At 41.6% G+C, this 13,694-nt stretch overlaps 1 protein-coding gene across 4 annotated transcripts in view; it reads right to left on the reverse strand.

The window, feature by feature from the left end:
• Positions 1-12,662, reverse strand: part of ADAMTSL3 (ADAMTS like 3) — a 170,465-nt gene extending 157,803 nt beyond the window's left edge. For 3 of the 4 annotated variants that reach the window (XR_013184084.1, XR_013184083.1, XM_077185255.1), the window contains exons 1-2: positions 11,934-12,662; positions 10,641-10,732 (exon numbers count right to left, since the gene is read on the reverse strand). Coding sequence is in view for 2 of the 4 variants with exons in the window: in XM_077185255.1 (XP_077041370.1) it covers positions 10,641-10,721 (81 nt within the window). In the remaining 2 variants the exon portion in view is untranslated. Of the gene's footprint in view, positions 1-10,640; positions 10,736-11,933 lie in introns of all 4 variants that reach the window. The other variant, XM_077185256.1, reaches the window with a different exon arrangement.
• Positions 12,663-13,694: the final 1,032 nt, after the last annotated feature.

Here is a 13,694-nt window from a genome sequence, read left to right on the forward strand (position 1 = left end):
GAAAGATAATCTAATTGAATTTTGCCAATTTTATCTGAATGATTGCTCTCCAGATGAAGAGCTAGTGTCACTTTTTCATTGCTGCTAGTCTTTTTTCTTCACTTCCAAGCTCACTTCTTTCACAGACCCGTCTGGAACTAAGAAATCACATCAGTGGAAATTTCCCACAACCAAAGGGTTGGTTTTGTGCAGCCAACTAAGCTTTCTCCACACTTAGTGCAGCTTTTCTTGAGAGAAGATCACCCAAACTCAGCATCCTTACTCTCAGAGTAAGGCATTCTTCAACAGAAAAAGACAATGCTGAGTGGTAACAGTGGAACCTAAAGGTTGGCTTTGGCTATTCTGACCCAGACATGCACATTACTAGTTAATGTTTGCATTATTCATTCACATTTTGTGCCAGAGGAATCTTACTCCATGAGTTAAATTTTATTCAAAGCTCAAGTCTACATTCAAAATAAGACTGGGCTAATATGGAAGCAAAGACTTATAAAAATTGAAAACTCCCTTTGAAACACATGCTTTCCAGTAAGTGCAGCTAGCAAAATGCAAAATACTGTCAACATTCCTACACCATGATGTCAATTTTCATCTGCACAGACAAAATGCTGCTGCATGTAGAAATCAGCTCTGTCTTCCTCACTGGTGGTGTACTCATGTCTCCCTCTTTTCACTCTCAGAACTGCACCGTGCAGTGAAGACTGCAACCCCTTAAAAGGATCAGAGATACCTCCTGAAGAAAATAATTCTGGCAAAAAACCACATTAATTTTTTTAAAATTAGTTTCCACATTCAGCTTCAGTTCTCCTGAAAAACAATGCACATGCTCTAAGGAGCAGTTTTGATGTTTGCCTCTACAGCAGTTCAGAGGAACTTCTGCCAACAGGGAAGGACTCCAACACCTGATAAAATGGTCTTCAGTGACACAAAACAAAAAAAGTGACTTGTAAAAAAACTGAAATCTCTTCAACTCCTCCAAGGAATATTCAACAGGAAAATTAGCTTTATTATTTCTTCTTTTTTTTCCCAAAGTGACAAATATGGCCATTTTTCAAGAAAACAGCTGCAGGCAACACTTCAAATGCCATCTGTCCTCAGCAGTTATATGACAAAGAGATGGACTGATTGACACCACACAACAGGAAATATGACAGCCAAGTACTAGAATTCAGCCTCAGCCTGCTTCCTATGGGCAGGTCTCCCTCCAGAAAACCTCCCACTGGTGCTGCACTGTTGAAGTAGAAAGCCTGAATTTCACAAAATAAGGTCTCACTTAATGGCACAGCAACCTCATGAAGGATCTTTTTCAGAACTGAAATCTTGTAGAGCCTGGGGTACAAGAGCCCTCATGCTACCACTGATTTAAAGTGAGCTTTTGGCAGACAAGGAATGATGAGACAGTACAGGGCAAGAGGGTCAGGCCTTTCCCTCAGTATTCTCAAAGACTGTTTCCTTAACATTTGAAATAGTAAAAAGAAAGTTTATAATTCCTACATTTCCCCCACTTCTAAATAGTGGCATCTATGTGACACATTACAGATGGCTCACAGAGGTCTAAATTCAGCAATAAAAATAAGCAATTATAAACAAATGCATCATTGATGTCTGCTAAGGTCATAATTCAAGTAAGTTCAAAAGATCAGAACAAAACCCACATGTTTTGTTATCCCAACTAAGGCCCTTCTCAAGATGGTTATCTACAGGAAGAAATTTTCTCCAAGAAAAGCTTAGTGTTCCAAGAACATCTCTGGTTCCCTTGGAGAAACCATGCAAGTTGGGGGTTTTTTAATTAAAATTAAATTATTAATTTTTATTTATGAGTTAGACAAAAATTTCCCTTTTATTGTCACACTGCATAAGGGAAAAGCTTTAAAAGGTTGGGTGTTAAGAACAGGTGATGCTAACAGGATATTGGAAAGGCCCCTGAGACTTAGAAAATTAAGTAAAATGTACTTGCCCACTGATCTAATTGCTTACTAATTTTCAAATCTATTCCCACCAGATAACTAATGGCATTTTAAGCCCAGCTCCTGGCATTAAAAATACATTTATAGTTCCCTCCTAGCAGAAGATACACAGCTGCATGGTAAAACCCCATATGTTAAGACAGCATTCTGGAGGTTTTCCTTATAGTTTTAACCAACCTATTGTGTTCCAAATGTAACTGGAAGAGGAAGGAAAAGGAAATGGGAAAAGCATTTGGGTGTGCAGTTTCAGACTGAGGGGAAGGCAAGTGCTCTCTCATGCAGGGAAAATGACTGGAATATTTGTGTTTTACAGAAGGACTGATCACATAATAGAAGTGGAACTTAAGCTAAGCCATCAGAAGCTGTTTCTTTATCTTCCTCAAGAAAATACTAGTGTTTGCATAAAAACAAGAAGCTAGTCCAGCAATTAAGCCTGAATTTCCTCAAATACTTGAAAAATCATTCTAAAATTCTAACATTTGCGAATATATCAGAAACATCCAAAAATGTTTCCATTAAAAAAGTTAATAACAATATAAAAATAAAAAAATATTCCCAGCAGACACAAAGAAGTTCAGAATATAGGCACCCATTTAGGTTTAGAGCAAGTTCTCATGTCCAGGACAATCTTCCAGATACTCCTGGAGTTTGGAGCATGTATTTCTTTGTTAATTTCTAAATGATGATATATAAGTGACAAATCTAGAACTGGTTCTAGTTCAATGATACTCAAGTATTGCCCTGAGGAACACCAAAATCACCTAAGAACAGCTGAACTGATTCAGACCAAGGAACCATCCAGTCAAGAATGCTGCAAGACTTTCCTGGACTCACCTTCCCAGCCTGCTGGGGTTCCTCTGTACATTACTGGGAAGTGGAAATTCCCAGCACTCATCCTGACATCCATGTAATCTTCTACTCAAAAAGCATGGGAAGGAGTGCCAAATACCATTACCATGACATGGAAGAAACCCACGTTTCATTGTTTTCAGTCTCCCACCTGGCAGTTTTATTTAAAGGCCCTCAGTTCTTACACTGAAAGAAAGAAGTTATCAGCTGATTCCTGCCTAACCTTTCCACCCCACTCATAAAGGATTTGAGCTGTATACAGTGCACCAGCACAGGCAAAGCAGGAATTCCTACAGTAAAAGGATGATTCCCTTTGTCTTACACCTTCCTTCCATATCATTTCCTAACATCCAATTAGCACTGTTAACTGCTGTTCTATGAAAAGACCTATGTGAGAATCACCAACCCAGAGGAAACATGTAATCTGTTAGTGACATAAAGCACCTTACATTCATATAAATAAACTTATAAAATCAGGAGACAAAACCAGAGCCTGTTCAAGCAGTCTTATCAGTTAGTGGCTTTAGCAAAATCCCTACATAGCATACAGCACACACAGCCCATCTCTCCAGGAACAGATCTATTCTCTGTCCTGCTTTCAACAGAAGTGCCACGAGATCAGCTGAAAGAATCCATAATATGCCACATGTACCTGCCAGTTTACAGCTAGGATATTGCCTAGCAAGCAGACAATACTCAAGACACTACTGTGCTATTGGGTTTTTCAGCCAGCATCCATGTTACTCAACCAGGGAATGGTTTTAAAGTATTTGAAGACTCAAGAAAACAAAAAACCAAATGAGTAATGTGACCTTGAAAACATCTAATAAGAGAAGACTCTCAGGAGAGGAAGACAAATTACATATTAGCATATTTCTTTTGTTATACATCCACAGAGAGCACTGAACTTGCTCAGCCTTCTGCTTCTACACCACAAGAAGCTGCAGTAGTCAGAAAGAAAAGAAAATGTCCAGCTGAAGAGGCAAATCTGAATTTATCAGAACCAGTACCTGTCCCTTCACATTTCTCCATCCCAATAGACAGCCTGGAACAGCCACATAAATAAGCAGGGAAATTGCAACAAAAACAGGGGGTTTGGGGTTAAGTTAATTTCTTGCTGAATCAGCCAGCTGGGAATAAAGCCAGTTCCTGCAATCCTCTCAGAGCTTCAGCAAGGTACATGCCAGGAAACACTTATTGCCAGAGACTGAGGAAACACAATCCCTCACTCTTCACATTCTGCAGCAGTGCAGGTGTGTCCATGTCACCTTACTTCATTGGTTCTACAAGACAGGAGATCAGGCCACTAAAACTCTCCTCTATGCCTGGATTTACCATGCAGTGAGCCCCCATCGGTCCTTTCACAAATATACACTGTAAATGTTGCCCTGTTTTGCCTGCATGCACTAACAGGAGACTACAACCTATAAATTTTAAGCAGCTTCAATTTTTTGGCAAAGCACCTGATGACAGAAAAAATATTATTACATAAACCCAGAAATACATGCTTCTACATATAAACAAACATTCCACTTATTTAATGCTACAAATCAGTCTCATTAAGCAGCTGGGACTTCCCACCAGGACACCAAAGACAACCATTAGCATACAGCAACAATCTAGTAACTGCAATCATAAATGCAGTTTGAATATTGCTTCATAATTTTGTTGAGCTAACTTGCATTCACTGTGTTTCTAGTGCATCCAGAAGCATGACAAACTGACAATTCTTGGAAACCACATTTCTCAAAACAGTCTGAAAATATTGTTCTCATTTTCCCTCCATAATGATGTTAAATCTAATAAATACAAAATTAGAAACAGAAATAACATTGTTGCTAAACACTTTATGTAATATGCTCTCTGGAAGGGATTTATTAGGCCAAGTTCTCAAAAACTGCCCTGTCTTTATAAACATGTGACACTTGTACTTGCACTTCTCAAATATTATCAAATATGCACTTGAGTACTAGAATTCACACACCAGAAACCTATTATTTCAAAATATTTTTTAGGGTGAAAATTTTGCTTTTATCAGCTAAATATGATTTAAAATACTAAGCCAGACTTTTTAGAAGTCCCTAAGGCATCTAATGCCTGGCTCCCATTAGGTTAATTGAAATTTACCTTGTTTTGAAAAATCCAGCTAAGCATTTAACAATGCAATTGAGCACTTAACAATGTTTGTATTTAACATCTTGGGTCTTACTGAAAGACACCAAAACAAAGACTCCACAAACTCTTTTGAAAATACTGCTCTATCTGCATTAATTTAGCACTCTTGTATGGCTGTCATCAACCAAAAAGGAGTTCACAGAACCATCCTTCCTCCTACAAGTTGAAGTGAGGGAATTTTGAAAACTGACCCTTAAAAGCAAGGGCACTTGACAGTCTATAGTCTTCAGCTGATACCAAGTTCTCCCCTTACAGGAAAGGAAGTTACATGCATGACTTCAAAGCCTAAAGGAGTTATTGTCTATCACTGACAATAGAGTGAGGGCATGGAGCACATCAGAGCTGCAGTGCTGTACAGCTCCCACATGGGTCTCAGGGTTCTCTCTGGAGCTGCCAGGGTTGTATCCATGTCCCTTACGGAATGTTGTGCTCACTATCAAACTGTACTTCAAAAACAAACCCATTGTTTCACCATGCACAAACTGTCCCTGTTTTGCAGAGATTTTGCCTAATAAGAATGACACTGGAATTGTTCATGTGCGATCCTGTTGGACTGTGCACAGCCACAGAATTACCATCAGTATTGGTAACTGTATAAAGCTGTACTGACACATGGATTTGACTAAAGCACAACATTTGCACAATATGATATAAGTTATACCTGAGATTTCTTGCATAGACTTACAATGCCAACAGCTATACATGCATGATTGTGAATCTGCTTCCACTACCACTGAATTCACTCTACTACTTGATTGCAAGGCACATGGGAGCTCCTGGGGATTCAGGAAAGCATGGAGAAATGTTTAAAGAAAATCTTTAGGCACAAAAACTGAACATAAGGACAAATATATGAACCTACAGGTTATAGAAGTAGTAACAGCAAACAAAAAGGATTCAGATTTTAAAATGTATGTTCTTGCAAAGCAAAATGCATTATATTGGATAGTTAAATCTTGAATTCTGGATGAAGAGTAAGAGCTTTAATATCAGAACAATCAATCATGTACATTACAATCTGTGATGCAAAGGCAGGAATGGAATTTGGTGCACTGTGCAAAACTGCCACCTCAGTGCTGTTTATGCCCCAATTTGGTAAGGCATATGAGGGATGCAGCTGCACCAAGCAGACCTGAATGAGTAATTATCAGTGACTAAGCATTCAAGTGTCTTCTAAACCAAAGATCATCCTAGAGCCATTCCTTCATTTCTTGACTACTCTTTCAAGAGAAATTAGAAGCCACTGGCAGTTGTTAGGAGTTATTCTTATCCTTGAGGCTTCTCAAATATACCAGACTCTTGGATATCTGGTTTTGGAAACAAAAACATGCAGCTCTACACACAACTGATCTGAGAATTTCTGTCCAACTTTCAGTGTAACGTCATGAGAAATTATCATCATAATGAATAACTTAGATAGTAAAGGGGTGCATTCCTTGATGAGATCTGTACTCTTGGTCCTCTCCCATAGCTGACTTTAATTTTTTATGACACATTTTAAAAAGTAAGTATTCATACATAGTTTGTGCCTCAAGTCACAAGAAACATCAACTTTTCAGGCAATTCCACTATTGGATTGTAAACTAGGGGTAACAGCAGTTCAGATTCTATGAGCACTGGCTGAGCAATCGTTATCAGTCAAATTTAAAGCACGTTCAGAAACTTAAGCATAAATTTTCTGGTAATGCAGTCACTGAGTTGCAACTTTGTCAATAGCAATGAATATTTTGAGTCAGAATACTTGTACAGAGTCTCAGATATGTTATTTGTCTTTAGAAGCAGCAAATCAATCTTTACACTAAGAATAAAACCACAGGCCTTTGGGGGCTGATGGCAAAACTCCAGATGGGTGCAGAATTGCCACCTGCCTACAGAAACAGAAAACTGCTTCAGGTTTAACTCAGGATTTGCCAATCTCTCCTGATATTTCTGATCAGAGTTACTGGAGACTCAAGAATGTTGTATGGCATGTAGCTCATAATCTATTTTCTGGACATCAGTGTGCAATATATTCAGTGACTGTAAAACAATAATCCAAAGGTTTTCCATGAAGATGGTCTCCAAGTCCACTATGTCATATAATGGACATCAGATTTTTGGCCTTGCAAAGCTCAGCCTTAAAGACATTTACTATGTTGGTAGTTTTTGGCAGATTGGTTATGGCAGAATCATTTTGAAGACAATAATGTTTTCAGTATGTATATCCTTCATTTCCAAAATATCACAGATAGTTAGAAAAGACCATAATGCAGGCAGGGATTGCAGGAACATAAATCATGGAAGCAACCAACAGTTTATTGAATGAATTTACGACCTATGAAACTTTCCCTTTCATAGAAACCAAGACTTAATGCTTCTTAAATACCCAGACATGGTGTCTTTGCTGTTACTCCCTCTGCACACATTACCAACCCCATGGTCTTTGGAGGCAAAATGCACTGACTTGTAGAGGGTTTAATTTAGACCATAGGAACCTAAGAAAATATCAGCTTATTCCTGATTTGAAAACAACATACCAGAGAATAAATCTAAAATGAATCCATGTGTAAAATTCTTGATATATATTTGCCCATACAAATCTGATAGCCATCGTTTCTTCCTGCCAGTAATCCATTAGTGAGACTATAAAGATATACAGTCCCACATACATTTCATAACAAATATAAAGCATCTAGTTGAATGGTGTAATAAAATATCATCACAAGGTTAGGAAAGACTTGGTTACCAGGCTGAACATCCTGCCCTTCCAATTACCAATATGAAGCAATGTGTACTCAAGAGATCACTTCAAAACAGCAGAACTGGGCTTGGACACTTGAATTGTTAGCTTAACCTTCTCCTAAAATCTGTAGAATTAATAGCTCTCCTGCTACAATGTGAGGAAAATTAGGAGGTTTTTAAACAATATTTAGCAATAAATCCAATGCTAGGGATGTTAACATTCCCAAATACACATAATCAGTAGAACATAGTAACTTCTTTGGATAGAGCCATCATTTAAATCTCTAGAAACAATGAGTTGCTCCATGTTGCTGCTACTATTTGATATACAAGTATCTTGTTTGTTTTCAAGAACAACATACATACACAATCTGCTTGTATTACCACTGGCTTTAGACTAATGCAGTTCCATTAATTTCATTTATATTGGCACATACAAGAAAAGGTCAGCTCTGTACTTGCAGAAGAACATGGCCAAGCCTTACCCACAAGGGATCTCTTTCTGAGTGATTTATGTCACTGCTCCTGGTCACAGAGCAGATTTAACAATCAGCCAGCTCAACAATGCTCAGGGGTAAAATATTCCCTGGGTTATCCTAGGAAATCTAATTTACCTACTAGTACAGCAACTAATTTGCCATTTACGAAATAATTTTGTCAAATTTGAGACACAGCACATCTGCAAGAGCAAAGATAATTTTGGAGCCCAGCTAAACACCTCACTGCTTATTACCATGCTGTGAAGAATCAGAAAGGACTCCTATAACCAAAGTTAAGTTCCATTGCTTCTCAGGAACAGCTACCTCTTTTTCACAACTTCTCATGTTAAAGTTTTCTTTGCATTACATTCATACCACATTTCCACCACATTCTTTTTAAATGGTCATTTTCTTTATTCTGTACCTGCCTCAAGCAGGATGAAATTAATCAATTGCACATAAGTGATATGACACAGACTTGTGACCTTGCCCAGCATCCAATTGTTTCTAATTGATTAGCTCTAGACATAAGCACTTTAATAGCCAAAAACAACAGAAGTGGAAGTTATGGTACAATATTAGGGTAAAATGACTGTGTGTGGTCCATTTAGTATGGCCCCAAGCAACCAATTAAAGAATTAATGGTTATTGGATACCAAAAATGTTATGTTAAATAATATAAAATATCTTTAATGTGCCTAAAATTGTGATAAAACACCTAAAACTTAGGAGCAAAAAGGCCTCCTACAAGATTGGGGTTAAGTGCTAATAACTCAAATATGCCAAACAGATTACAGTATTTTAAAGGACAATCAAGACCATAAAATTTGACCTGGATTGAAGTGTTCATAAAGCTACTCACAATAGCCAATTGATTACTACAATGTGTTTGGGTTGTTTTTATTATAAAGAGACAAGTGAAGCTATGCCAAATCATTTGTGGAGAAGAGGAAACTATGCCACTACTGGTTCCAGCTCTGCAATAAGAAAAATATGAAAGAAAAAATACAAGAAAAATACTTTAAAAAATGGTTCCTTCATAACCAAAAGGCAGAAAATCAAAATTAACATGTCCCTTCTCTGAGCTTCTATTCTTATCTTGAACAGAACTATTAACAGAACTCCCTGCACTGTTTCCCAAGTGTTTTATGGGGCTAGTTATTACAGCATCACTCAACTGCTTGCTCACAAAAACACAAGCTGAACAGGCCCAGCAAATCTGTAACATTTTTGTCCTTGCATAAGAAACATGCAGGCAAAAAGCAGATCCCACTGTGGCCCTATCTGCTCAGACATGTGTTGAATACATTGTGTTTCACTGCACAATTAATACAGATGTAAATTTTTACTTTAATGGCAAGTTCTTTACTCAAGTAACCAGTGCACTGGTTAGCTGCAACCGTACCCACAGACAGGAGGTGTTCATCACCTGCCAAATCACTCACAGCTCTCACCAGTGCTACTGAGGATGCAGGGGAGCCCCATTCCCACTACCTTGAACCTCAACATCCACCATAAACTGATCACAGCTTACTCAGCTGTCTACTACAGGCTCCTCAGTGTCTTCATATTCCTTTTCCCTGCTGTATTGTTCTTCAATTCAAAATTCTTCAGGATGTATGTTTATATACTGCCCAGCACATCAGGCTCCACTTCTCAGCATTGCAATAATACAAACAGTACACAACAACACTTAATATATTTAAAGAATTTAATTTTTTGTTGAAGACTACTACAGTGCTTCAAAAAAAAAGGTTCCTAACTATTCTTAAAAAAAAATCTCAGTTTATTTAGTCATCTTTTTCTAAGGATTTATTTGATTTATGTGTACTTAAGACTGAAGAATCCTTGAAACATGTTGTGCTGTGGGAACTATCAGTATAGAGAATGACATCCTCTAACACATCTCTGCAGCATACAGCACACAATATTTCTTGAAATACTCACCTCTTGGAACTGATTAGGCTCATGTGTCAGGCAATAGATCAGCTGGCAGCTATGGTTTTTCCTCCATGGTTCCTGTACTCATTGAACACTTGCAGCAAAGACCTTTTTGGGCCACCTTCCCATTTCCAAATGCTTTAGATATTTCTACCAAGGTATTTCTATAACCCTTGTCACTTACAGCACCTTAACATTTGTCAGGTGCTTAAACTCCTGGGGGTAAAGAACAGCTGTGCTGCCCAGAAAGACCCATGGCATTACACATCTGGAAAGATCTTCCTTTGGTCACCCTTTGGTAAAATCAGCTACAGGGTATTAAGCAGGAGAGAGAATATTCATTTCCCACATGAATGTCTTGGAAAGTTTGGTGAAAGGAAAACGTTCTCATTTAATTACAGAGCAGCTCCTTCAGCAGTTTTCTGGTTTAAAACAGTAATGCAAAGTGTGCAGCAAGATTCCCTGATACAGGACCAGAAATGACAACAGCAACAAGTTCATTACCTACCTGTAGGTGAGCATAGAGAGCAAAAGCAAGCCAAGTGATCTCCCAGGACAGCCCAGCGGCTTTAGGGCTGGCCATCCTCATGCCTTGGGGCTCTGCTGAGAGAAATTGTTTCAAGTTACAAACAAAATCAAGTGGGCTCCGCCAGAATTTCAATGACTAAAGCAAACTGGGCCGGCCGCTGGAAGCAGCGCAATGCAAACACCGCAGCGCTGCGCTGGCCAGAGCGGCAGGAGCAGCGCATGCCATGAGCACAGCCTGCAGGGTGAGCAGCTCCGATTAGGGCACGGAAAAGCACCACAGTGAGGGGCCGGGGAAGCTGGCAACAGCGGACAGGCTCGGGCATCTCCGGAATGTAGGAGAATTGATCAAATTGGGAATCCCTCCCACCTTGAGCTCTCGAATGTAAAATCCAAGGAGCATAGAACTCCTGATGTACTTTCCAGCACTTTCACCATTCAAAGATGAAAGCCCAGCCCTGGGATTTCAGCAGTCATTTGCACTGCCTTTGGAAGCTCAGAGACTAAACAATCAGGGCTTAATAATAGTTCAGGGAAAAAATCCATCCATTTAGTGATCATCACAATTACAAGGCCAGCATGGGCTTGTCACTTTAAAATTGCCCAAAACCCATCATGTAATAATATTAATAATTCTGTTGATTTCTTGTGCCAGTGCACTTATTACCTTAGACTATACACTAGCAGAGTGATCTCAAAGCAGTGCAAGTTTTATGCACCCCAATACACACACACACACACCATCAGCCCTCCTTCCCCTCAGGCATCACCCCACAGGTTTGCCAAGTCACACAGTGAATACAAACATCTCCTTCAAATAAAGTACTCCTTTCTAAAAAGGCAGGCATCCCAAAGGAAAACCATCTACAAAAACAGCTCTTGCACCTGTTCAACCAAACATAATTAAGATTCCTTACAGAAAGAGGCGTTTATTCCCTCCCTCCAAAAGCATCGTAAAGTTCCCCTTCCTCCCAAAGTCATTAGCACTCCTGGATGCTTTTGTCGTTCAAAAGTATCAACTATGACAATAATAGAAGACTTGTTATTTTTCCCCCTTGTCCAGGCATTGCCGAGAGCCCCAAGCGGCCGAGCACACCAGGCTCCGCTGTTATTTCCCAGGTGCCGGTGCTGCGCTCCCGGAGCGCCCGCTCCGCCGTGCCCTCACGGAGATCCTGCAGAGCGACCCTCGCCCCGCACCGCGGCCGCCCCGCTCCCCTTGCCGAGAGACCCCGCCCGGGGCAGAGGCTCGGGGCTGCCCTGCCCCGGGCTCACCCACCTGGTGCGGCGCTCCGAGGAGCCGGGAGGGCGGCGGGGAGCGGGCCGGGCACGGCCGGCGCACGGGAGAGCCTCGCCTGTCACGGCACCGGGGATGCAGCATCCTGCCCCGCCGGCGGCGGCCCCTCCCTCACGCCAGGCTCCAGCCCACCGCCGCGCCTCAGCCAAGGTCCTACAGGCTGCTGGCAGCGGGCCGCCCCCGCCCGCCCGCCCGCCGCAGCCCGGCCCTGGCCGGAGGCGCCTCCACCTGCGGCGCGGGGCCCGGCCCGGCCCGGCTCCCGCTCCGCGGCTCGCCCGGCACCCCCCGCGCAGCCTCTGCCTCCCCGGCCAGCGAGAGCGGGCGGGCGGCCAAGCGAGCCCGGTCCCCCCCGCTCCCCCCCGGAGGCACTGGCGACGCTCCGATGGCGGGGGCCGAGACCCCGGCAGCCCGGGACCAAGTGGTTCGTCTTCCCCCGAGGGGCAAAAGCTACCGTGAAGTCAGCCCCCGAATCTGATGCAAAGCAGCTTCCAAAACCGCAACCATCCTGTGTCTCATCTGCAAGTAACTCTCGCTATACAGCTACAAATCTGCTCGCACACCGAGTAGGTCTTTAATCATGCTGCCCTCTACAATAATTTTAGGTTTCCTACTGTAAATCTGGCGAATATGTCTCGTACAACAGCTTTGCTCTCGTTCTCCCTCTGAGCTTCGAGCTTCTAAACAGGAACGCCAAAATCCTCTACCTTTGCGCTACGGCTTCCACTGATATTCCAAGCTTTCGTCGAGTCCGCTAAGAGCAGCACGTAGAGAAAGGGCTCTGATCCCTGCCACTGAAGTTAAAAATATGCTCCAGTGAACTAAACATAACCGATGAAGAGTTTGTTCAAATATGTTGCACTGGAAACTTTTCCAATCTGTTTAGGTTTCTCACCAGCACGGGAAGGCGCCTCCTCTATCGTTAGGAACAGAGTGCCCTCTGCTGAAACCAGCCCGCAGAGCCCGGGGCCGGCAGCGGAGCCGCACGCCCGGCCCGGAGCAGCGCGAGGGATCGCGGGGACCCCGCGGAGACACCAGCGCTGCCCGGGCTGCCTCCTCCGAGCCGCTGGAACCCACAGGCTGCGCTGGTTCAGGTCTGTCTCAGCCCGGACACCTGAGGCAAGCTGTTCTTCCCAGTCTGTACATGATGACAATAGGCTGTCTAACAGCTAAGGACCCGATCTGTTTTTCTAGCACCACTCAGCTGAAAGTGTATCAGCTTCCCGGAAAGCCTGGCTTTCCATCCATTTTCCATTTCAGTTGCCACACTTACTTAAACAGTCCTTTCACTATGACATCAGTCATAACCCTGAAATTATCTTCCAAAATTATATACCCATGCAGGTAGCATATACTTCAGACTTGATCATAGGTGATTTTAAAGGCAGAATTTGGCCATTAGATCATCTAATGTAGAAAGGACATTTTACTTTGTCAAAACCCTGGAGATGAAGCTGACCCTCAAGACTTACCATCTTCTTAGGAATGTACCCACCTGGCACCATCCTTACTTAGAATATCTATTCTCTTATAATTAATACATAGAAGTGTTATAAATATTTGTTCATCTGCAATAAATTTAAGTGTAGAAAAATTGTGTAGTACAAAGCAGCCTAGATTAGCTCACATCAGATTCAGCAACTCAAGCCAGATTGCTGTTTACACACATGCCTAATCCCTCATGTGATCCTGATCCCAGGTTAGAGATACTATGCCTGAATTTTTATAGCACATAAGAAAACAGAG

Source organism: Agelaius phoeniceus, chromosome 13, assembly GCF_051311805.1.
Source record: "Agelaius phoeniceus isolate bAgePho1 chromosome 13, bAgePho1.hap1, whole genome shotgun sequence".
NCBI classification, from domain to species: domain Eukaryota; kingdom Metazoa; phylum Chordata; class Aves; order Passeriformes; family Icteridae; genus Agelaius; species Agelaius phoeniceus.